At 47.8% G+C, this 26,796-nt stretch overlaps 1 protein-coding gene across 1 annotated transcript in view; it reads left to right on the plus strand.

The window, feature by feature from the left end:
* The first annotated feature begins 630 nt into the window (after positions 1–630).
* Positions 631–26,796, plus strand: part of LOC122387215 (dipeptidase 2-like) — a 161,420-nt gene continuing 135,254 nt past the window's right edge. Inside the window, exons 1-2 of the mRNA XM_043377165.1 lie at positions 631–807; positions 15,243–15,393. Coding sequence (XP_043233100.1) covers positions 15,338–15,393 — 56 coding nt within the window. The 5' untranslated portion in view covers positions 631–807; positions 15,243–15,337. The remainder of the gene's footprint in view (positions 808–15,242; positions 15,394–26,796) is intronic.

A 26,796-nucleotide genomic window follows, 5' to 3' on the forward strand; every position in this document is an offset into this window, starting at 1 on the left:
GGTACTGGTACTGGTGGTACTGGTACTGGTGGTACTGGTACTGGTACTGGTGGTACTGGTGGTACTGGTACTGGTACTGGTGGTACTGGTGGTACTGGTACTGGTTCTGGTGGTACTGGTGGTACTTGTGGTACTGGTGGTACTGGTGGTACTGGTGGTACTGGTACTGGTGGTACTGGTGGTACTGGTGGTACTGGTGGTGCTGGTACTGGTGGTACTGGTGGTACTGGTGGTACTGGTGGTACTGGTGGTACTGGTGGTACTGATACTGGTGGTACTGGTGGTACTGGTACTGGTACTGGTGGTACTGGTGGTACTGGTACTGGTGGTACTGGTACTGGTTCTGGTGGTACTGGTGGTACTTGTGGTACTGTGGTAATGGTGGTACTGGTTCTGGTGGTACTGGTGGTACTGGTGGTACTGGTGTACTGGTACTGGTGGTACTGGTGGTACTGGTGGTACTGGTGGTACTGGTGGTACTGGTGTTGTGGTGGTACTGGTGGTACTGGTGGTGCTTGTGGTACTGGTGGTACTGGTGGTACTGGTACTGGTACTGGTACTGGTACTGGTGGACTGGTGGTACTGGTACTGGTGGTACTGGTGGTACTGGTGCGGCCGGTGGGCCGGAGGGGGGGCGCCGGCTGACCGGCTGTCCGGGCCACCCGCTGTGCCGCCAGTTTTGGGCGGCTACGTGCCGTGCGTCGCAATACAAGAACGCCGTCCAGAGGGCCCTGGAACAGGGGACCTCATCAAACGAACTGGTGCACCAGTACTCGGACTACCTCAGTCTGGCGCTCACTGCCGAAGGTAAGATATTCTCTCTCTCTCTCTCTCTTCCTTCTCTCTCTCTCTCTCTCTCTCTCTCCTCTCTCTCTCTCTCTCTCCTCTCTCTCTCTCTCTCTCTCTCTCTCTCTCTCTCTCTCTCTCCTCTCCTCTCTTCTCTCTCTCCTCTCTCTCTCTCTCTCTCTCTCTCTCTCTCTCTCTCTCTTCTCTCTCTCTCCTCTCTTCGCTTCTCTCTCTCTCTCTCTCTCTCTCTCTCCTCTCTCTCCTCTCTCTCTCTCTCTCTCCTCTCCTCTCTCTCTCTCTCTCTCTCTCTCTCTCTCTCTCTCTCTCTCTCTCTCTCTCTCTCTCTCTCTCTCTCTCTCTCTCTCTCTCTCTCTCTCTCTCTCTCTCTCCTCTCTCTCTCTCTCTCGCTCATCACTGCTCAGGCGATCTTCACTCGGAGTTCATCCAACAGCTGCTGTGGAGTAAGGTTATAGGAAATAAGATATGTGCCTGCACTGCTTGTTTCGCGTCGCAGTGAATTCATGCGGCACTGGCTAATTTACTGTCGAATGGTATTTCATTCAGGCTGATTTGTTGGTTGTAAACAGAGGTGTGCACAAAAACGTGCGGAGGTTTAGATGAAACGGCCATTCCGAGGGCTTTGTTGGGTCAACCTCGGGTGACCCGGGGTGAGATCGGGTCAAAAGGGTCAACCTACGGTCAGGCTGGATCAGGCTAAGTCAGCTTAGGTCATACCAGGTCACCCCAGCCAGCAATCAGGGGCGTAGCCAAGGGGGGGGGCATAGGGGCTATGCCCCCCCCCCCCTGGAGCCCAAAGGGCCCCCATCGCGGTGATATACAGGGTGTTGCAGATAAATTGGGACTAAGTTCATGACCTTACAAAAAATTTGGTATGCGGAGGAACATCATGGAAATTTGACACAATATAATTTCAACAATTGTTTTCATTTGATATTGAAATTTTAATCCTAACATATCGCGCAGTCATGGAGCAGCGTCGGAGGGAAACGATTGGTGAGTTAGTTCGCGCCGGACAGAGCGCGAAGGACATAATAAGTTTAACTGGGTACCCAAAGTCTACCGTGTACCGAACTATCGCGACTGTAGGAGCTGGAGGGGATGTCGCTCGACGTTCTCACACACCTCGCAGTGACCGAAAACGGACACCGACATTCCTGAGCGGCTTGAAACGCTCGATACAGGCCAAACCGAGGACCTCGATGAACAAGCTTGCGCGTGCCCGTCACGTGAGCAAGAGCACCATCAGCAGAGCCGTGAGAGAGGACCTCGGGATGAAGTCGTTTACCAGAAAACGACGAAGCCTCCTGACCGAACCAGCAAGAGCGATACGAAGGGAGAGGGCACCGAAGGTCCTCAATCTCCTCAAGCACCTCGGGAGTGACGTCAGAGTATTTGTCGATGAGAAAAAGTTCATCGTAGAAGAGGTCGCCAACCGCAGGAACTCGCGGGCTATCGCCTACAGCCCTGATGAAGTGGCTCCCATGATGAAAGGCAAAAATCCGGCATCAGCAATGGTGTTCGGGGCCGTCGCAACTGATTGCCGCATAATGCCGCCCCATTTCATGCCTGCTGGTGTGACGATCGACACTGACGCGAATTTGACCATCCTGAAGGAGTCTCTCATCCCCTGGATGATGAAATACTATGACTTGAGCAAAGTCATGCTGGTGCAAGACTCCGCCCCAGCACATGCTTCCCAGAGGGTGCAAGATTTCCTGAGCCAGAGGATCCCCCTATATGTACCCAAGGACATATGGCCCTCCAACTCGCTTGACTTGAATCCATGTGACTTTTGGATGTGGGGCGTGGTAGAACAAAAGTCCAACTCGACCACTCCTGCCAACGTTTCTGACCTGAAGAAGGCCATCAGGAAGGCAGTCAGCACCATTGACCAGGACGAGGCCCGGCGCGCGTGCTCCGCTTTCCGGCGCCGTCTCGAGAGGGTGCGGGACGCCGACGGCGGTCACATCGAGTGACAAGGCTGTGCGTACATGACACAATACACGTGCGAAGTTTCAACTTTCTGTGTTTTCATTCACCGTATTAAAAGCATGCTGAAATTAGGTCTGAAAATTCCCAATTTACCTGCAACACCCTGTAAGTACGGTAAGTGTCACAATAAAAGTAGCGTAAGGGCCCCTCGGGGCACTCCACTGGGTTCGCGGGGGCCTTTCGGGCCTGAAACCTTTCCGCTAGGGCCCTCTGGGCTCTCTTCATTGGTTATAAAAGGGCCCTTCGGACCTGAGGCTTTGCCACTGGGCCCCTCGGAGCCCTCTCCATTGGGTTCGCAGGGGCCCTTCGTAATTTTAAAGGTAGTGTGCCAGCTTTCCTGGACCGTATGGAGTTAATGGCCCAGATAAGGAGAACCGGATTTTTAGAACTTATCCATACCTTCAAGCCTCATGGAAACGTCTTAAATTCTTCAAATTTTGAGTACCCCAGTGCGAAATTCGCCCCGACGGGTTGTCGGTCGTACCCCAACCACATTTCACACCACTATGAACAATAAATGCACACACTGAAATCGCTTTTACCGATAGGCTCATCCAATCAAGTTTCGATAAACCCGTTCATCATCATCTCCTGCGGTTTCGAACACGCATGTTCGGTGGTGCGGTAGACCGCGCCCAAAGCCAGGGCCCCGGTAACGTGAGGTAGCCGAGTCGGGGCAGCGTGCGCTGACCCAAGCCGGGGCCGCGCGTCCTCCCGGTGTCATGTGATAGCCCGGGGCTGCCCGCGGGGATGCGGTAGACCGCGCCCAAAGCTGCGGCCCCGGCTTGGGTCAGCGCACGCTGCCCCGACACGGCTACCTCACGTTACCGGGGCCCTGGCTTTGGGCGCGGTCTACCGCAGGTGGCTTCTGCTCATACTTTGTGGTGCGGTGGTGGTGCGTCTGGCCGCGCGCTCTGACTTCGGCCAAGAAAAATGCGTCAGCTGATCTTTGTCATTTCTGCCACTTTCATGTGGTGAGATGGGGTCATAACTTTAGAGACGGCTGTTTCATATCAATTATTTTACATAAAATAATATTTCAAACCATAAATTAATGTTCGACAGCCAAATTAAAGAAACAATACCAATACAGGCTTACAGTTTAAATTCGACATTGTGTTGTCTACGATTATACAGCTGATAACTCATTCCCGTACGTCGTAACTCTATAATGACCTTTGCTTATTGTCGCATGTGCGCCGCATTCGCGATTGTTGCCGACGCCTGTTTGCAGGTCAGCCCATTACAGTTGTTATACATATCGAAAAACCGATAAACTTTTAGGCGAAAAAAGCACTATTTTAGGCCCATTTTTGATTTTTTTTGCGATATTAGGTAAAAACAGAAGCTTCTTATCCTAGGAAAAATAAAATGGGAAATTATTGGAAGGTGGCACACTACCTTTAAGGTAGTTAAGCAAATAACTAGTAACTATGTCAGGAAATTAAGAAAACGTTGGACCCCTTCGCTCACATGGGCCCCTTTCGGTCTGATTGGCCCCCCTGAGGAAAATCCTGGCTACGCGCCTGGCCCTGTCAGGCGTTCAGGGGCCCCTTGGGGTCCTTAATATGCTCAGAGAGTTTTCCTGTAGATCAGAGGACCCGTCACGCGCGCTCAGGGGCCTCTTCATGCACTTAGAGGGCCCTGTCGTGTACTCAGAGAGCCTTTCTGTGGCTTAGAGGGCCCCGTGAAGCGATCAGGGGCCCCTCCATGCGCTCAGGGGGCCCTGTCGTGTATTCAGAGGGCTTTTCTGTTGCTAAGAGTGCCCTCGTCAAGTTATCAGGGGCCCCGTCAAGCGAAGTTAAGAAGTTGCCACTGGGGCCCCTCTGGGCCCTTTCCATTGGTTGTAGAAGGGCCATTTGGGCCTGAGACCCTGCCACTGGGCCCCTCGGGGCCCTCCATTGAGGAGCAGGAGCCCTTCAAGCCTGAGACCTTGCCGCTAGGGCCCCTCTGGGCCCTCTTCATTGGTTATAAAAGGGCCCTTCGGGCCTAAAGTTTTGCCACTGGGCCCCTCGGGGCCCCTTTCCATTGTGTTCGCAGGGGCCCTTCGGTTCTCTCAGTTCTAACATTTTTTCATTTTCTAATTTTTTTAAATTTATTTGGGCCCCTTTCAAAAAATAGTGGACGAAATTCGATGACTTTTTGGATTTTGAGGGGGTTTACCTTGGGCCCCTGTAAGTTTGGCCCCCTCCTGGAGGAAATCCTGGCTACGCCCCTGCCAGCAATTCGCTTGCGCTGAGCTGCGGCAAACGTCGGGTAGCTTGGGCTTAGCTTGCGTTTGCCCACTTTGATCAAAAGAGTAACTTTGATGCTTTAAAATATATGGTATGCTGGCAGTGGCGGATCCAGGGGGGGGGGCAAAATGAGCATTTGCCCCCCCCCCAACAGCTTAATTTTAACATTACGCCTATGGACGATGCAAGGAAAGAATCGATAAATTGTTATGGTTTACCCCCCCCCCCCAAAAAAAACTCTGAGCTGGATCCGCCTCTGTATGCTGGTGCTGATTACGTTTTGTTTGAGTCTTTCGCATGCTGGCCCCTTATGCACTCAACCCTACCATACGCTACACAACCCTACCCTACCCAGAAGCTCTACTCAACACATACCAAACCATCCTTTACTTCTTGCCTTACCCGTAAGACGCTGGTTGTATCAGTCACCACCGCGGGTAAGAAGATGCTGTCGGAGAATCCCGCGCAGCACTCGTGCGTCCTCTTGTCTTCCTCGGGGCTGACACTACGTCATGTCGTGATAAGAAGTGGAAGCAGCTGCAGTGCGCAGGTGACAGTACCTGACATGTTTCTGCAACGCAATCAAATCTAGTGAATACAACAGTGAAATGCTTACGTGTCGCTCTGTGTGGCTTTTCCCCGCAACCCGCCACGTGGAGGCTGCCACATCGGATTGCGTCTCTATTTAACGCCCGAGACCCCTCACCGGGTGCAGAGCACACACCTCTGGTGAGGGAAGACACGGCGGCCGTGGGCAGCGGCAATAAGGCCCCCCGAGAAGTACTCGGTGTGTGCTACTCGCAGCCGATTGTATAGCTGCGGGCAAACGCCCATTGTTAGATGTTCTCTCAAATATCAAAATATATCAGCAAATATCAAATATATCATCAGAGCATATTAAACATGTTTTATAACATGCCACTCAATACATTGATTTATCCTCAAAATATAAGTGGCGCTCGCGCATTGGAGGTCACCAAAGCCAGTTGCGGCATTATGTGTAAATTTTCCACTTGACGGCGCATTGGCTCGCCAGGATTGATCCGTCCTGCATCACGATCGGCCGGCTGTTTTCTCTCTACTCTCCACGTTGCTCGTAGCGCTCTGGCTACCCGTCGCCTCTGCGACTCGTGGATCTACCGGCCATCACCTCGGCCCATCACCTCCGTGTACACCACATTTGGTGTTGCGCCTTGGCCACCTCTGGGCAGCGCGATCCTTAGATCCGCCGGCCAGCCGACCCGCGATGCAGCCACGTACAGCTGCCCGTGGCTGAACACTGGCTCCTCCAGAAAGACCGCGACCCGACCGAGCGTCTGCCCCTGGGCTTTGTTCACCGTCATGGCGAAACCTGGCCGCACGGGGAACTGGCGGCGCTCCCAGCGGAAGGGAAACGCGTCATCCGGGGGCTGGAGTGGGAGCCGTGGAATAAGCACTTGCCTTCCGGCGTTTTTGCCGCAGGCGATGGTGGCCTCCATGAGTCGCGGGCTGATGATACGACCAGCGATAAGTCGCGTGTCATTGCACAGTCCGTCAGTGGCGGACAGATTACGAAGTAGCATGAGTGGCATGCCTGGCTTTATCATCAAGCAGTGAGGTGGGAAGCCGGGAGCGCGCAGAGTGTTAAGATACTCATGTGGGATATCCAGCTGCTCGGCCTCCTCCACCAGACTGTCGGCGCTCAGCTGGCGGACGGCCTCTCCGGGGAAGCGCTCGGTGACTGTGGCGTTCAGCTCGTCGACCCGAGTGTTTCGCGGCGCGAGCACAGCCCGCGACGCCATCCACTCCCGGTCGCCGTGTCGCCTTGCCAGGTCATCAAACACCCAGTCAATGACAGCGTCGATATCGGCGTCCATCACCAGGTGCGGGGGCAGCTGACCAAACCCATCCTCGGGGCCCTCTGCGCGCCCCTCTCCCAGCTCGAGCAGCCAGTCACAGAACGCCCGCAGCTCTGGACCGTCCGGCCCGGCTGCCCGCCGCGCCCGCATGTTCTCCAGCAGCGGCGCCACAATGAAGTGACGCCACAGCGCTGACCGCCGCAGACAGGCGTCCACCACCTGTGCGCGGGTACCGTGCCTGAAACGGACAACAATATGCATATAGAAACGCGCCGAGACGGCCACTAATGCTCAGAAATGGCTGTTTAGCCGGCGCCCTGGTGGGGGTCTAAGCCACAGGGGGAAAACTAAAGCGTTAACATTTTTCGGGAAACGTTTTTCTGCGAAACTTTTTCATCAAGGCTGTATTGTCGATTTTATCAGCGACGCATTCCGCTCGTTGAGACGCGTCGAATGAAGTATAACCTCACCTCAAAAGGCCGACTATAAAATCTGACCTAGGGTCGAGGTCGTGACCCTACCGGAAAAGGTCACGTGTCATAACTGTCTATTTGTGTCGTGTAACTGAATCCATCTAACTAACGTGTTTGCATCGTTCTAACATGTTTAAGTTATCGCAAAAAAAGCTGGATGACCCGTCTTAACACGCGCACCGACGCGACGGGGGGGGGCGGATATCCGCCCCTCTGAGGTTTTTCGCGAATAGCGGAAAAACCGCGGCGCGAAATTTGGTACGACAATTCTCTCATCAATTTTACACATCGTGTGCAAGTTTGAACCTCCTAACTTTTAAGGTCAGGTCACCAGGTCACTTTGAATGACCCAACCTCAAGTCACTTTTTTGCAACTTTGTCACCGTGCCAGAGCTACAGTAGATGTCGGAGGCCTTTGAAAGTCGCAGGATGTTATAAGTCTTTAGTAGCTACAATTTGTATATCTCGGAATTTTGATATCGGTGACCTACGGTCAGGTCAATTTCTCGACCTCCTCATTATAAGTCAATGGGGGAAAAATCAACTCCCTGTTTTTACCACTAAAACGGGTCGGAATGGCCCCATATACCATACATGACATCCATTCATATACGATCAACCTTCACTACCTTGAGGTCTGTTGACGCGACGACTCCCTGGCAATGCCATCTATAAAGACGAAACAATACTTTCCTCACGCAAATGTTGCACAGAGCACGCACCAAATCCAACTCACACTCTTCCGAACACTGTTTGGCGCTTCTTCGGGTGATTCGATACGAACTCACGAAGGATAGCCTTCGGATCCAGCTTTCTGGCGCGGTCACTGTGCGTTGCAAGGACGACCAGATTGGACAGCCTGGCCTGACTCATAGTGGACCGCAATGGCGTCTTAATGCGACTCAGGGCGCTAAAAGAACGCTCGGATGACGCTCCGCTCATCGGGACTACCAGAATTCGAGTCGCCAAACGGAGCACTTCAGATAGCATCTGGCGACACACGAGGCCCTCTTCCACGATGATGCCGACAAGTTCACTGATTGATGCGACTGGAAAATCAATGGCACTACACTGACGCATCACACTCAGCTGTGCAGCAAGAGCGTCTGGATCGATGTCACCTGCAGCGGACCCGTCCTCATTCATTCATTCATTCATATATTTAACGAATCATTCCACGTGTGTGGCTTATTGTGCGATCCGTGTTAGGTTCAGTAACATCAGTAAGTACATGTGCAACAGAAAGAACAGAGAACGAGTGACCAGAGACAAAGACGAAATTGACGACTAGACGATACAAATTTCAGGGCAGTGCATGTTCATCGAGCATAGCCGTGAGACGGGCACGGGTGCGAGAAGACCTAAGTTGTTGCGGCAGGCGGTTCCAAGTTGCGGCCGCTCTGTAGGAGAAACTTCGCCGCGACATACTGAGGCGAAAACCAGGTAACTCAAGTACCCCCGTACTGCTGGCGCGCGTCGTTCGCGCACTGACATCAGCCCGGTACGAAAACAGTGCGCGGGTGGCAGTAGGAGCGCGGAGGTCATTCAAGGCCCGGTGTATGGCCATACAGTCGCGACGGTTAACTAACTCTGAGACAGTGCGCCAGCCTAATGCTGTTAGAATCGGAGATATATGGTCGCTACGCCGCGCTCCCGTGACGATCCTCGCAGCGAAATTAAGAGCTTTCTGCACGCGGCCCAGACGGTTTGCGGTGGCTCCTCCCCAGACGGAAAGACAGTAAAGGATTAAGGGGAACACATGTGCCTGGATAAGTAGTTGACGGGCATCAGCATTTAAATGATGGCGGATTTTGTGTAGACAAAAGAGAAAGGAGTTGCACTTTTTAACAACGGTGGATATATGAGCTACCCATGTTAGATTGCTATCGATGGTAACTCCAAGGATTTTAACGGACGAGGAGGGCTTTAGAATGAAGTCATGAAAGTTCAGATGAAAGGATGTTGTCTTCTTGAGAGAATTGGGGGTACCTATTAGCAAGAGAGTGGTCTTTGAGGGGTTCATTTTTAGTGAATTTGCAGTAAAGTAAGACTGAACGGCTAGGAGAGAGTTCTCCTGGCGTGATTTAAGAGATGATAGGTCGTCTGGATGTGCTGAGTCAAGTAGCTGGGTGTCATCGGCGTAAGATACCAAACGACCGTGGGGGAGATAGGATGGAAGGTCGTTTGTAAAGATGCTAAAGAGAATCGGACCAATGAGGGATCCTTGTGGGACCCCATGGGATAGAGGAGAGACCGTCCTCGTTACGGTCACCCGCAGCTGCCATTATTTCTTTGACTCGTGCAGATGATACATCTTTTTCTTTCCCGAGCAGCAGGTCCCCCATTTTTTTCCAAGCGCTCAAGACCAGGCTGATCGAAGCGGCGTCTTACCTCGCTCGATATCAGGTCCATGGCTTCCATGAAAGCTCTCCTGATCGAGGCCTTGGCGCTGAGAGCTGCAGGGGGAGCTGCGTTCGTACAGTGTTCCAGTCGCTTCGGTGGTCGGCTTGCGCGGGGCTCCTTTGGCGGGTCGATCGGTGCATCAAGCGACTTACTCTTCCGGGCACAGTCTGTCCAGAGCTGGTCGAAGCCAGCCTCACGAAGCGTGCGGAGCGTTTCGAGAAGCATGGCTGCTCCTCGACGGACTTCTCCAGAGTTCACCCCTGGGCGCTGCAGTGCCTTTGCGAAGAGCTCGCAGGGACGGAATATGCGTTCGCATAGCATAAGGGCGAACACCGTCTCATAGTGGTGGAGGTGTTGGAGATGATGACCCCTCACCCGGTATCGAACATCGGGCGATGCAGATGCATCGGCTGCGACGTCTTCAAGTGTTAAGATGATCGCGTCGTACTCGTCCAGGAATCGTGACACTGCCTGGCACCTGACAGTCCATCTAGTGGGGCACAGGGATAGAAGCTTTCGCGGCGGTTGCTGCATTACACCTTCGTCATTTTCCTCGCTCACGTTTAGTTATCGGAGATGCTCTTCAAACCAATGTTTCCTCTTAGTTGTCTTCAGAATCCCCACAACGTCTCTGACCGCATTCAACGCATCCGCTACCTGGGAGATTTTCTTGGCCTCTGGGGCATTCCACGATAGATCGTACCAATTTTTTCCAATTTGACACCGTCATCTCTCGGAATTTGACGAGAATTGGCCTCAGGGGTAATCAGGGGCTCTGAATCCACCTGTAACAATTTCAGGCTTATCAGACAAGTATTTTTTGAGTTATGGTGTATAGCATTTTTTGGATCTTGCTTTGCAGCGCTAAGTTTGGCGGACTGTAACTCTAAGACGGATTATTCAAATGCCAAATGTTATATAACATTGAACTTGCAATGAAACAGAGATTAATATGTATTTTTGAAATTTCGAAAAATACGTTATTTTTGATGTATGACGTATCGAGTTTTCTTTCATTTGTATTTTTTGGACTTTGGGACCAATTTTTTTTTTGAATTTTTATTTCTTTAAAAAAATATTTGGCTCATTGTTAACAAATATGCAAAAAATTAGGAAGGTGATCTTTCTATAAATGTATTTATTTTACGTCACGATAACGGTTTCGAATAGTGATTTCGGGAGGGGAGCTTACAAATGGCGTGGTAAAGCTGCCTACTGTTAACGCCAGACGCCTTGAGACCCTAATTTTTCGCGATTATTTTAAAATGCGTGGAATAATTTAAACCATATTTAGGAAATAGCTGTTTCAAGACCTGCCGAAACTTTTTCTTCAAATACATTTTGTTGTCACTTAAATATTTGTGGCACTTGTCATTGACTCGTAATGTTAACTGTTTTTCCATCCTGGATAGAGGCTTTCATACGTCATATGACATTAGGCTCCGCCCACGACTGCGGCATTGACCCGTGCCCATCAGCGACCTCTGTACAAACGACACACCTGCCATCTGTAAAGGACTATGAATTTCGCTGACGTTTCACGTGCTATGAATCAATTGCAGCAGACCGTCAAGTAAATATTAGGCTCTTGTTGACTCTTGTAGGTATATGGGACCAAGAGGACCATCACTCCTCAATCTACTACTCACACATGCTTCGAAAAAACGTTAACGATTCCTAACAAATACGATTTTCGATGTAGGATATCTGTTTGGTGAAATAGGTCCGAGCGAGCCTTATGATGTGTAGCGAATGCAATTAGCTAATTATTGCGCTGGTCGACGGGTGCATAGAGATGTACAAATCAGGAGCTACTTGATGACATCCGACATCCCATTATCGCATTATCTGCAACGCCGTAGGCTTTAAATACGGGTGAATATTTCCTAACCTTATGTCAGTTATATGCCACCTGCCCGTCATTTGCAGCTTATAAAAAATAAAACAAATATCAGCGAACATATCAGCATTGTACAAGCAATGCGCATTGAGCATTTATGGCTCCTCGGTCATCATGTCGCTCTTTGGGCACTGTCAGACAAGACGTTACGCACAACTCCGCCGGCTTTCGGCACCGCTCGACCGTCCCCGCTCCCCGCCACAGCGAGAGTGACCGCGCGCCGGCCCGAAACCCCCGCAGGCCAAGACCACAGAGGCGGGGCTTAGCTGTGACGTCATAACGTATCACAGACTGAATGGTGATAGCCTCTACACGCCGGGTGAAAATCTTGCTCGAAATTTAACATTACGAGTCAATGAGAAGTGCCTGAAATATTGAAATGGCGACAAAATATCTAAATTGTAAAAGTTTCGGCAGGTCTTGAAACGGCCATGTCCTGAACTTGGTTGTAATTCTTCCATACATTTAAAAATAATCGCGAAAAATTAGGGTCTCAAGAGGTCTGGCGTTAACAGTAGTAACATCACGGGTTACTGAAATTTCAATTGAAGTCTGAGTCATCTGAAAAAAAGTGAAAAGAGGGCTCATCCAACCCTCTTTCCTATAAGCGCGAGGGTGAAAAAGGCTGTTTGGTTCTGACATTGTTTTGGACGCCAACGATCATAGCTGTCCGAGATGAAAGTTACAGGACTCATACATGGTGTCCTCCAGAGGTCTCACAACTTGTATATCTGGGAATTTTTAAGGTTACGTGAGGTCAGGTCGGTCACGTGACATCACTGTTATAAGTCAATTGGGAAATATAAAAACTGTTAGTTTGGCGCCGAGAATGATCTAAAACTATCCCACGTACATGGTATCGTGATTTCATGCACTTCTTGCAAAGTCCAATGCTTTTCTTTTGCATTGGTAGCCTTGCGTGATGTCATTTATGACGTCACTAGGGTCGTACGAGTTTTTCGTCAATAACTCCCGATCAAATGGAGCTAGAGAGTTGGGAAAGCCACCAATGGACTCGGGAAGACCTTCCGAATCGAATGATATGCCATATGATAAGGGTTGCCCAGCTTCGTGACCTGAGGGGCTCTGACCTGACCTTGATCCGAGGTCAACTGCTTAAGTTGACCTCATCCTAGCAAAAAATATACCATTCGATGCACCTGAGCTAGGCGAACACAATGATGCCAAAATCGCGGCCCTGCGGCCATTTTTTGCGAAGTTATTTACTAAAAACCGAACCCGTAACTTCAGTCACTTGACCTGACCTCAGACGCTACCGGTTAAATTGAGACCTTAAAATCGGGTACCAATCGCTGCGACTTGTTGCGGCACACACGGTCGTTTTTTTCCGCGAGGCTCTAGCTCTATTAGAAGCGAAACGGCGTACTGGGGTCGTATCAACCCCTCCAAAACCCATTTTGTTTGCGGAAAAATGAGGATTTTATAGAAAGAACACCTTTCTAATTTTTTGCATGTCGATTTGCAATGACATGAAGTTTATTTTGGAAAAATAAAAATTTGAAAAATTTTGGTCCCAAAGGTCATTAGAGGCAAACGAAAAACGATTAAGGTTTTTGCTCAACAATGAAAATTTTTCTTTGGAATTTTTAAATGGTAATACTAATTTTTGATTCATCGCAAGCTTAGTGTTGTTTACTGTTTGTTGGTAGCTTAACCCGTTCTTGAGTTATAGGCCATCAAACTCACCGTTACAAACCGAAGTTAAAAAATGTAATGCAATATAACTCAAAAAGTTTTGATCTGAGAAGTCTGATATTTTGCCAGGCGTCTTTGGGGCCTATGATTACCCCTAGGACGGATTTTCATTAAAATCTGAGAGATGAGGGTGACGGGCTTGGTACGATCTATCGTGGAATGCCCCCTCTTCCACAAGGGCAAGATCCAGGGAGTGATTCGCACAGTGTACGTACACTGAACGAGGCTGGTCTTCGACGAGCCTCTTCTGGACACCACTTATTTTTCCGGACATGTTCGAGGCTCCATCGAAACAATGGCCTCTTAGCTTGTCAGTACCATACATCGTACGCACTAGGGCGTCCTTCAATGCTTCATAGAGCTCGGCAGCTGTGGATCCTGGGACCTCATAGAGCCCAAGGAAGGCCTCTTTCACAAGCAACTCCTCAGTGGCGTAGCGGACACAGATACTAAACTGTTCTTTGGTGGACAGATCTGTCGTGCCGTCTGCAATCACGCCATAGAACATTGATCTTCTGGCCTCCTCTAGCACCTCACAGAGCAGCATCGAAGCCATGATCCGGATGATTTCATCTTGGCATTCATGGGAAAGGAAAAAAGCCCCCTCCCTACCCCATCCGGGCTAACCCGTGCCCGGCCTGCCAGCAATGCTGGGAGGCCGGGCCGCCGGCCTGTCTCACAGGCCGCCAGCGCGGCGGTTTCGGCCGGTAGGCGGCCCGTGGGACGGGTCGGCGGTCAGGGGGCGCCGCTTCGCGTGGAAAGCCGCACCGATGTGCGAGGCGGCGCGGGCGGGGGCCGATCGTCTGTTCCGGCCAGGAGGGCCGTGAATAGTGTAAAGCATGCATGGTGGGCACTGTTGAGTGTTTTCACACCTGTATTGTTTCTTGTATTGATTACAAGGCTTGCTTCGAAGAAGTGTGACAGTGATGTGCTCTGATATTGGCAAATATCATTTGTGTTTCGATAACATAATAGAGGTGATCAGCTTTGCAAAGCGGAAGGGTAATCCTGAAACATGTGTTTAAAACAATTTTGATGTAAAGTGCGCTTTATATGCGGAATCGGTAAGCCTGAAGGTGATAACGCGATGACATGATTTCGAGAAAAAAAAAAACGTTCTTGAACTCTGCATCGAGTCTGGGTTTCTTCATGCGTCGTTTTTAATAGGTTTAGTTGGCGATCCGCGATCGACTGTCTCTGAATGTTTGATAAGCGGTCTCCTCCCGCTGTGTGCTACCTTCACTTGATGTTTGTCTCAGAAATACCTTTTAAGGGAACCTTTAAAGGAAATCGAATCTGAAATGAACGGTGGAAATAGTAATGCTGAATTACCTCATCGGAGAATAGCGCTCACCTATTTCTCAAAGTTTGGCACCGTTCCTCCTCATTATATGATATGCGGTCGGCCTGTGGAGTGTGGCGCAATTTTTCCCATGGGAACTTATTTTTCATAGGTACAGCGATACGAAAATTGTCACATCGTCCACTGGTAGATCTAGGGAGGGGGGGGGGGACATTTAGAGCAAATAGTCCCCAGTATAAGCGTCCGAAATTTACAAACAAGTTTTTTTTTTCAAATATCAAAAGTTTTGTTGGGAAAAGTTTGTTTTAAGCTGCTCAGCAGTGCATAAGAAATCGAAATCCGAGAAGTTTTTGAATTTGGGAGCTTTTTTGGGGGGCTATGTCCCCCGAAACGTCCAAAACCGCCTTCCTGGATCTGCCTGTGACATAATCTCGTCTGGGATCTTGCCCCCCCCCCATGTCGAAATCGAATCCGCCGCCACTGTGAACTCACTTAGGTTTGAACTCACTTCTTGGAGAGAAACAACTTTTGAAAGAAAGCTAAGTACGAGCTCTAACTAGTTATGCTTGTTTTCAGACATTTTGTCGGGCCACAGGGAAGGGAAGGTGGCGAGTCTGATCGGCCTGGAGGGCGGACACGGCATCCAGTCGACGTTGGCCTCGCTGAGAGCCATGTATGCGCTGGGCGTGCGCTACATGACGCTCACTCACACCTGTGACACACCCTGGTAAGCAACAGCCGCCACACTGGCTGGTAACGACTGCCCCTTAACCCTCGCCCGCACATGCCATTTTCCCACCCTAGAACGCACATGGGGGGGTGGGGGGGGGGGTGGTTGCCACCCCTCCGCGCCATTTCGTTCGTGTTGGAGATAGAGCTTCGCGGTAAAGACCAAAAAGATTCTTTGGGAAGAGACGAATCCAATGATACCCAGTTTTACCTTCTCAGGTCAGTCATTGACCTTGCAGGTCAGGTCAAACTAAAAAAAAATGTTGCTATTTTGGGTCACCGTGGGATATCAAGTGCGCTGCCCAACCTCAAAAATGATTAAAATCCTCTCACAGGAATCATGAGCAACGATCGCGTCGGGGACGTGAAATGGTCGAGTTTTGTTTCCCCTGCTTAATGTTTCTGCGTGGTAACGAAGCTAGTTACAGGGACAGGCGTGTGGGATGTGCGGCGCCGGTCGTGTGGGACCAGACGCCGGTCCCACACGAGACCGCCGCGCCCAGACCGTATCGTAACCCTCAAGTGCCATGTACATACTATCGTTATGTTCGTATCTGTTCTATGTGATAATGTAATAAATGTATAAAAAAGTGCGCTGCTTATCATATACCGATGACGATGCCGTTTTCTGGTGCCAAGCCAGCTAAAACCTCTTTGTCACACTACCCGACCAGGTTTTTGCTGCTGAGCTCTTTTCACGTCAAGCTAGGTCAAGGTCAATGATATGTGTTTGTATGTCTGTGTATGTCTGTGTGTATACTGATGTGTGCACCGATTGTTCATAAGCCCATATTACATGAAATCATGATCGGAGAAGCTTTTACCCAAAATGCAGTCAAAAAACTTCACGAAAAGTAAATTCAGCTTGCCTAGCACGCAACTAGTTTAGATGACCTAGGTTGACCTTCACCCTGACCGTGACATCTGTACATCGTCGAACAACATGTTCCATGATAGGTGAGAGGTAAGACTGGCAAAAAAGGCCGAAATCAAGGTGTCAAAAGCTCACAAGGCCCATAGCCAACGCAAGATGCTGAGAATTGGTCATTTGGGTCATGACATGACCTGAAAAACAAGGTCATATCTACGAAACCAAAAACCACAGAAACTTGAAATTTTCAGTAGACATCAAGAAAGGATAGAGGAGCAGCTATGCAAAAAATCAGGCTTCTAGCTCTAAAAATATAGAGTGCAGAGCAGAAAGACAACCTGGGGGGGTTGCTCGCCCCATGTGCGGGCGAGGGTTAACCCGCGCCCCGCTGCACTGGGCTATTCAGCCACACGCGCCCTGCTGGGGGGCAGATTCTGCCCCCCCTGTCTAACTTCCGAACCGATGGTCGTAGAAAGAAGGGGGAAAACGGCAATCGAAAGCTCTCAACAAGGCGGACCTTAAGAGCCCATTTTTTTGCCTAAGTAGGTCAGAGGTCAGGTCAAAGTCAGGTCAAGGGTACTGAATGCAAGCTTCTACAGTATCGGCCTTGCACCGTAGTTGCCGAAGAATGGACTGAGACTGATTGCCCAAAACGTGTTCTTAGGCTACCAAGACAATATTCGTTGCATACAATATCATTCAAAGGCCAAGGCAAAGGTCAGGTCAGGTCAGGTCAGGTCACCAAAAACAAAATATAGAAAGGGCATGTGCGACACATGTTTTTTTTTTGGGTCATTTTATTCATAGAATTCAATAGGGCACACTCAATAAGTGATAAGGACCACCTCTGGATGAATATCAGGTCGAGGTCAGGTCAAGGTCAGGTCAAGTGAGGTCAGATTTTTAAGTTGGTTGTTAACGCCTAAAAAGGTGTCTATCTGATGCAGTTTTTTCACGGCAAATCGAATAGTGCTACTTTTGTTTCCGTACGAGGTCTAGAAATTCCAAAAAATCATTTTTCGAAAAAAAGTCTCGTGACGTCATAAAATTTTGAATAACTCACATTTTTGAACCGATTCTTCTAAAAATTGGTATGTAGGTGCACATAGACCACTTCTCTGCCATGTATTACGTTTTTTATATACTCAAAATTTTGGATTTTATAATTATTTTCCCAAAAGTCAGTTTTTTTAAAAGAAAAAATCGGGCCAAAATCCAAAATTTTCGAAAACCGAGAGAGCCATTTGATAGACAAGGTAGAATCTCGTATAATTATTTTGTTACGTCTTGATTCCTTTAAAAATTAAGATGTTAGCGGCGCTTGAAATTTTGCCGTTTTTGAGGCGAAAATGGCGAATATGACGTCACTAAAACGTCATTTTCTCAAACTTTTCCGATGGATTTCGCTCAAATTTTCAGGAAACGTCTTCAATTGATGTATGATAAGGTATTGAAAGTTTGACGTTGCTGGCGTAACGCGTTTAGAAGTTATTGACGAAAAACGGGAGGGGAGGGGGGCAAATTCTGCCCCCCCCCCCCAGCGGGGTGCGGGTTACATCTCGGCGGGCGGGGGATGTTTGAACACCCCCCGTGTCAGAACATCCCCCGCTTAACTCGGCTCCTGGGCCACCTAGGGAATCGCGGAAAGCGGCATTTGAAGAAATGTCAAAAATTATGAAGAAAACATTCCGGTCATTTTTAGGTCAGGTCAAAGGTCAGGTCACCAGAGGTCATCAAAGGAGAAAGGTTGCTTATTAACCCTCGCCAGGCGAGGGCCTTTTCCATAACACGGACGGCGTTGGTACGACCCCCCTCCCTCGCGATTGGCTCCTATGGCACTAAGAAACGCCAAATTTACAGGGTAGGTGGGTCCACAGGAGATCTCGCCCTGTGAAAGTATGGTGACTCGAAGTCAATATTTAGGGGGGCTTTGGGGTATGAGTGCAAAAATTTCGCTAAAACATGTTAAAAGTTTTTTCGTTTATAACTTTTTACCTAGAAAAGATAGAGCAAAAATAAAAGCACCAGTGAACTCAGGACGTCCGTGCGCATCGGATGATATACTTTGTTACCAATTTTAGTGAGCTCTGGAATTCAGTTGCCGCTAAGCTAGTCCAATTTTCCCCTGACCTTGTACCTGTTTTTGTGACCTGGTGACCTGACCTGAAAAGACTGGGACTTCAAATTTTCAGGACATGTACGAAAATGTTGCCCCAGAGGGTATGCCAAATGCATATTTACGTCTGGACAACGAGTTGCGTTGGAGAGGCCGGAAATAGTGGCGATTTCAGGACCGCAAGAATAGACCGTCATTGGAATGATTCTTTTTTAAACCGTGCACTGTTTTCGGCCGGAATTTAATAGTTACTACAAAATATTTTGTAATTACGTTTCCACCAAGAATGAATGCCATCAGGGCTAAATTTTTAACCCGCGCCCGGCTGGGGGTCCTGGATTTCCACGCCCTGCTGGGGGGGGGGGGGTGTTTGAACACCCCCCCTTGTAACTTGGCTCCTGGGCCACGTAGCGATACGCGGAAGGCGGCGTTCGAAAGAGCGTCAAAAATAATGACGAAATCACTTCGGTCAATTTTTTGGTCAGGTCAAAGGTCAGGTCACCAGAGGTCATTGAAGGCAAAATTTCGCCGATTTCCAGGTCGAATGTCGAAAATTTCCAAGAAGCCAACGCATAACTCGGGAACCAATAGAGCTACAGCGCCGCGGAAAAGCGCATTCGATAGCCCTATTAACGCCCTTTCTGGATAATTCTCTCAGATTTGACCTAACGTCAACGGTTTTGCCTACAGGGGGCAAAAACTGCAAAAATAGCCGATTTTTTCGGAAACAGTTTTTCTGCAATAACTTTTGACCCAAGCCTTGTACGAGCTTACTTTTACCGGCATCGTGTTCCTCTCGTCAAGACGCATCGAATGAACTATAACTTGACCTTGAAAGGTCAACTTGAAAATTTGACCTCAGGTCAAGGTCATGACCTGACCGGAAAGGGTCATGTTGCATATCAGTCGATCCGTATCGTCGAGCTGAACACATCTAAGGCGTTTTCATCGCTCTAGCACGCCTCTATCAAAAGTTATTCGCGAAAAACTGTTAGATATCATTCGTGACCTAAGATGACCTCAGGGCATAAGCAAGGGTCACGGACACCATTTTCATGTTCAGTGTGTCTAAACCACTTGTAATTCGGTGTTTGGGAGTGTTTATAATGTCTTTCGTCCAAAAGAGACGCATTTCAATTTTCTCCCATTGACTTATAATGGGGAGGTCGCAAAATTGACCTGACCTTAGGTCATCGATATCAAAATTCTGAGATATACATTTTGTACATACTATTGCTCTTAGCAATCGCTGAAAGTTTCAAAGCGATCGGTCACTCGGTGTAGCTATGACAGACATTGAAACTTTTTATGAGGTGAGGTCACTTCAAGTGACCTGGTGACCTGACCTTGAATGACCTTGGTCTGAAATTTTCACAACATGTGTAGAACTGATGTATGATAAGGTGTACCAAAAACGGCGGCGCTCCGCGCCGCCGTTTTTGAGATATTCGCGAAAAACCACAAGGGGGGGGTGTTCAAACACCCCCCCCCCAGCAGGGCGCGGGTTAATACTATTGCATTTTGTCAAGAAGCATATAGTGCTGTTATATTGCAGTTTTAGCGCGTTTGTTACAAAATATGAAGCGAATAAGCGTCAGTGTAATTCATCAACAGTGCCAGAAGTTAACTTGAGGGAAAGCTATGCTAATTGCTCTTGTCCATCCACTAAAATTTATTAAATATTTTGCTTTGTGTATTCCAAAAGGAGAGGAAACTATTTCATTTGTGCCTTCATGTCAGAATTGAAGGTGGATCATTAAATTTTCAACGCAGTTTACAAACAAGCATTTGGTCTTTCTCGTTTATAAGCAGTGGCTAAGAAAAGGTTGATCAATCCTGAAGTTCAGTCATCGTACCTCAACTTGGCAGCAAGATCCCCCAAGGACAGAGGATATATTGTATACATGTCCTGTAAATCAAAACAAACAAGCATTTGGTCTTTCTCGTATATAAGCAGTGGCTAAGAAAAGGTTGATCAATCCTGAAGTTCAGTCATCATACCTCAACTTGGCAGCAAGATCCCCCAAGGACAGAGGATATATTGTAAACCTGTCCTGTTAATCAAAACATTTTTGTGCCTTCAAAGGCTTAAGTTATCTGTGGTGTGTTTTGAGTTAGGCTAGGTACCTATATGGCCGTTTTTGTTGTATGTTTATGTGGAGATTGAATATAACTGTGACCCTGTGCTTGTTTGTATACCTACTTACGGTCAAACAGGGAACAGCACATTCACAGAACATATGTACTCACCTAGCACCTAACTCATAGCTGTACCCTGCAGGATCTGTACTTGTTCATGTCTCGAGCATTAACAAAGCACTAAAGTAGCTTAGTAATCATTTCCCACATTTTCTGAGCATCTAACATGACATTCAGCAGTGCAGAGCAGCTTCAGAGAAGAAACACTTTAAATACACAGACTCACACCAGCCACCCAATGAGCCAGTTCCTCAGTTGACTGTTTCCCTGGACACAGCTTGGCAATGTGAGCTAACTTTTGGCAAGTTGAAGGTTAGCAGGTAAGATTGAGTTAGGGTGAGTACCTACCTATAACTGGGTGCTACTGCCATGCAGGTCTTGGGTAGGCTGCAAATATGTGTGATGATTGAGGTTAGGTCAGCTGTCAGGTTAGTCAGGTTCAGGTATGCTCATTGCTCAGGTCACATTTTATGGACATTTGGCAAATTAAAAAACTAACAATCTGATCTAAGCTAACCCGACTAAACATACACAACTACTGACTATAGGAACTGAGCACCTACCTACTTGTGCCTACATCTCGTACCATGTCAAAGTAGAGTTCCTTGGTGGTAGATTACCCTCAGTACTTTTTATCCCAGCCCTGTGAAGAAAACTAATACTTCTAAGCTCTGAGTCACTGCTGGCCATCCACAGGAAGAAACGCTGAGACTGAGAGCTTTGCCATTGTATATTGGACCAATAATGACTATCACAAATGACTATGAACACATAATATGATCACATCGTTGCATGGATTGTCACATTGACAATTTTACTACAATCCTTTTTTCGAGAAATACAGTGATGATGATTAACATCAAAATCAACATAAAGTGGATTTAGTGATCCAAGCTTTCTCCTCCAGTAGCAATGGAATGATCGCATGTTTCATTTGCCAGACACTGAGTACCTGATGCACATTACAATCTGCATAGCATCTAAGCATAGTAAAACTGCCCAAGTCCATTCATTCTAGATTTTAACTTGAAAGTTAGCACTAATTTATCTTGCTGTTGTAAGTTATCATTCAATATTCATACCAATACATCAATATGCGCTCATCAGTCAACATTTTCTGGCATGATCCTGCTCAGCGTGCTCTTCAGTATTGCTCCAAGGTCTGCAATATTATAGCTTGTTTTTGGACAATAAGCTCTTTTAATTTTACTTTTTCTTGCTGATATATGAGCCCGATCAACTTGCGTTTATCAACCAAAATTTCATAACTTGTTCAACTTGATATTGATATTGCTCAGTAGTCAGACTCAGGACCTCTGTCAGCCTCCTGGATACTTCAGATTGTTTTCAGTCAACATGCTTCTTAAATATGATATAAGTCAATCTTAAGGGATTCAAAACATCCAACAAAACGACGTACAAGAGCAAGAAAACCACCAGATAAACTAAAAAAATGGCATTGGAACAGAGCCAAGTGGCGCTCCATTTGTTTGTTTACAATGATTGTAGTGCTGATGTATTTTTAGGACTCTGAACGTCGGCTTATAAAAAATGAAAGGTTTTTACAAAATTTGTAAAGCAAGTAATATTTATCTGAAAGAACTAAAATATTCAAAAGCCAAACACTATGAAATACATGAATCGGAACGAAAAAGTAACCCAAAAATCCAGCCTAATCACCGGCTCCGTAACGACACACACGATCGTTTCTTTCGTGAGGCTCTAGCTCAATTAGGGGCGAATCGGCGAAGGGGGTTGCTCCCTCACTTCCAACCCCCTAACGCCCCCTCGGTATTCAGAAAACCTGAAGGTCCGATGAGGGTTAAAACGTTGCTCCTGAACGAGGAAGAAATGTAAAAGTTAAAGCTCCCTACACGTCCTGTAAAAGTGGCCATAATAAATAAATTGGTTAGAGATAATATGCTTTTTAAATGACTTCCCCATATAAAATCGGGTGCTGGGACCAATTTTATAAACGCTTTAGAATGGACAGGGCGTCACTGGCTAAAGTTTGGGTGCAGAAAACGGCTGTTAGGTAGGTACCTAAATGCAAAATGGTTTTCATGCATTTCAGTCAATTGTATATTGTCGGTCCCAGTGGCCGAGCTAAAAAAGTTCGGTAGTGTTTTGCATCTTTTACGTCCTAAGAAACTACACCATCTATTGAAGTGGGCGGGCTTATTTGAATGGGATGGCGCATTATGCACCAATCGTGTGCTTTCGTTTATTTTGGACTGTATTTTACCACATCCACTGCTGGTATCACTATTAATATTATCTTATGCCGTGAATACGACAGTATTCCATTTATGAGATCGGGCCAATGCCACAGTGGGGATTTTTCCGCTCTAGCACGTATTTATTCGTAGAGGGTAAACCATAGGTAGAATTGTAGCCAGATTGTGCACAGATGTTGGCTGGTGTGTCCTGGTGAGAATTTTACCTGTAAATGTGCATAATCAACATAGTATAGGGGGTTCAATTGGACCCCCGCTCAGCCGTTTGGCCCCTGATCAAGCTAGAGCTTCGCGGAAAAGTCAAGCGTGCTGCCTATGACGAAATGAGGCCGAATATATCCAATTTCAAAGTCCAAGGTCATAAGCTGACTTTCCAAGTCAGTTTAATGACCCAACTAAAGTTGGGAAATCGAGACCTCTTGAAACTTCGCAAAGTTAGGATGTTACGGGGTATTTTGGGGTGGTGATCACGAATTTCATGTTAGTTTTGATCACAGACGATGTCTTTATGCATTTAGGCCAGGTCGGGTCAGGTCAGGTTAGATCAACTAGTAGGCGTCCTGCCGGCCATCCATAGAAGTGTCACCTACTACTGATAGCTTCGTAACATGGAACGAAGGCACCAGAACTACTTCGTAAATATTCAAATGGCTGCTAAAATCGAAATCAGCACCAAAAACTACCCTAGAAACAAGTAAAACTCGAAAAAGTGAACCAAGGTCGAGTTATGCGTTAGCTTCTTGGAAATTTTCGACATTCGACCTGGAAATCGGCGAATTTTTGCCTTCAATGACCTCTGGTGACCTGACCTTTGACCTGACCAAAAAATTGACCGAAGTGATTTCGTCATTATTTTTGACGCTCTTTCGAACGCCGTCTTCCGCGTATCGCTACGTGGCCCAGGAGCCGAGTTACAAGGGGGTGTTTGAACACCCCCTCCCCCCCCCCCCCCCAGCAGGGCGTGGAAATCCAGGACCCCCAGCCGGGCGCGGGTTAAGTGGTTTTCCGTTGAGAGGAATAAAAACTACAGATGGGGCCGAATCGGCCTCCCCTCCACCAGTAATAGGGTTAACCCGCGCCCTGACTGGGGGCCATTTTGGCTCCCCTGTGGTTTTTCTTAAATAGCGAGAAAACGGCGGCGCGCAGCGGCACCAAATTTTGATACCTTACCGGGCATCAATTTGACACCTTCACACAAAATTTTAACCCTCGCCCGCACATGGGGGGGTTGCCACCCCCCAGGTAGTCTTTCTGCTCTGCACTCAATATTTTTAGAGCTAGAAAGCTGATTTTTCGTATAGATGCTCCTCTATCCTTTCTCGACGTCCACTGAAAATTTCAAGTTTCTGTGGTTTTTGGTTTCGGAGATATGACCTTGTTTTTCAGGTCATGTCATGACCCAAATGGCCAATTATCAACATCTTGCGTTGGCTATGGGCCTTGTGAGCTTTTGACACCTTGATTTCGGTCTTTTTTGCCAGTTTTACCTCCCACCTATCATGGAACATGTTGTTCGACGATGTACAGGTGTCAAGGTCAGGGTCAAGGTCAACCTAGGTCATCTAAGATAATTGCGTTTTAGGCAAGCTGAATTTACTTTTTGTGGAGTTTTTTGACTGCATTTTGGTAAAAGCTTCTCAGATCATGATTTCATGTAATATGGACACAAAATCAATCGGTGCACACATCAGTATACACACAGACACACACAGACATACAAACACATATAATTGGCCTTGACCTAGCTTGACCTGTAATGACCTCAGCAGCAAAAATCTGGTCGGGTAGTGTGACAAAGAGGTTCTAGCTGGCTTGGCACCAGAAAACAGCATCGTCATCGGTATATGATAGGCAGCACACTTGATATCCAACGGTGACCCAAAACAGCAACATTTTTTAATTTGACCTGACCTGAGAAGGTAAAACTGGGTATCATTGAATTCGTCTCTACCCAAAGAATCTTTTTGGTCTTTACCGCTAAGCTCTATCTCCAACAGGAACGAAATGGCACGGGGGGTTGCAACCCCCCCCCCCATGTGCGTTCTAGGATGGGAAAATGGCATGTGCGGGCGAGGGTTAAGTCACAGGTCACCTCAGGTCAGGAGTTATTGAGGTCAAACTGAGGTCATGTTCGAGTAAAAATGAGCAAAAAACATGACATCTTGAAACGCTCACCAGTTCTACAGTTAACAAGTGATTTCAAAGTTCTTTAGCTGGTTGTGTAGAAAAAAGACGGTGCTACAAAACTGCTATCTCGGATTTTCGAAATTTTGGAATTTTGACCCCCAAAAGTAAAAAAAATGATTTTTTTAGAAAAATTCAAAAGATTTCCAATTTTTTTTCCGAATTTCGAAAAAACGGAATATATGTCAGTGGCGCAGCCAGGATTTCGTTTCGGGGGGGTCATCGCCTCCAAAGCGGGCCCACTAGTGTACGGGCCCCCCACCCATTTTTTCAGAATCTCTCCATATTTCATACGCATTCTGCTGAGCGGGCCCCCTTTACCTGCACGATAACCCTGAGCGAGTTTGAATCAGAAAATTTGGATAGAACAATAGCTCGGTAGTTAATCACCCGGTGTTCAATTTTTACGCAAATTGACCACCACAGAAATATGTTACTATGACGTATGTATTCGTATCTTTCGAGGCCGAAATGTGCCCTTTCCGCAATATGTATAGCATATAATGCAATCAGAACTGTTGCCTGCTTCTGTCGGACAAAGCATTGTGCCTTTATTCTTCTTCATTACGTGAATTCGCTCACAAGAAGTTTTAACCCTCGCCGGCACATGGGGAGGGGTTGATGCAACCCCCCTAAGGTTTTTTTTTTCGCGAATAACTCGCGTTAAAAGCGGCTGATCGCGACGTAACTTTCAGTACCCTCGCGTTCATCAATTTTACACCTACCCTAGAAATTTAATGACCCTTACCCAAATGAACTTTGAGCTGTGACCTACTTTCCGAGACCATGTTTGGCCAGAATCGCGGTTCGGCATATGCCGGCTCGCATTAGCCGCGCGTTTGCAGTCCTTTCGTGGATTCCAGCGTTCAAACATGTGATTTGATGATGCTCCCATGCATAAGGGTGGATGTCAACGTCACCTGAAGGTCAGGTCAGGTCACTGACCTATGATGACCTCGGTACACTTTTTTTCAAGTTATGCATGTTTCTAGGCTAGCTTTTTTGGACCTGAATTCCAATTTAACAACCATTTGATCATTTAAGAAGTAGTTCTGGTGCCTTCGTAACATGTTACAAAGCTGTCAGAGGCGGTTGACACGTAGGTAGGTACTACGAATACCCGGCGGGACCACTACTGGTTGACCTGACCTGACCTGACCCGACCTGGCCTAACTGCATAAAGACATCATCTGTTATCAAAACTGACATAATATTCGTGATCAGCACCCCGACAAAAAACCTATAGCAGCCACATTTTACGACGTTCTAACAGGTCCCGATTTTCCCGACATTTGGGTCATTGACCTGACCTGGAAGGTCAACCAGTGACCTAGGACCTTGGAATTGGGTATTATCGGCTTCCTCTCGTCACGGGCAACACGCTCGTTTTTTTTTTCCGCGAAGCTCTAGCTCGATCATACGCCAAACGCGAGGAAGGGGGTCGTACCCTCCCTCCCTTGTGCCGTCGAAGGACGCAAAATGGCCTGAGCCGGCGAGGGTTAACGTGCTCACATGGGTCATGTATTGCCTTGGGCCAGGTTTGAATTGTGGTGTGGTGATGTGGTGACGTAGATTCTGTCTGTCACCGTGGTCCCGGCATGGTGTTACTTATCCCGGGGTAGGTACAGGCCAGACCGTTGCACCTACGTTAGTGCGCTGAACTTTGCGCAACTTATAGAACAACTGATGGGGAACGTGCCTGTGAGGGGTCTCAGCTTGATCGGGCTGGTGGTGAGCACATGGCGCGTGCTCAATAAGTGCAAACTCGCGTAATAGACTTTACAGGCTTGCAAA

The sequence above is a fragment of the Amphibalanus amphitrite genome, unplaced genomic scaffold (genome assembly GCF_019059575.1).
Source record: "Amphibalanus amphitrite isolate SeventyFive unplaced genomic scaffold, NRLGWU_Aamphi_draft 000277F_arrow, whole genome shotgun sequence".
NCBI lineage: Eukaryota > Metazoa > Arthropoda > Thecostraca > Balanomorpha > Balanidae > Amphibalanus > Amphibalanus amphitrite.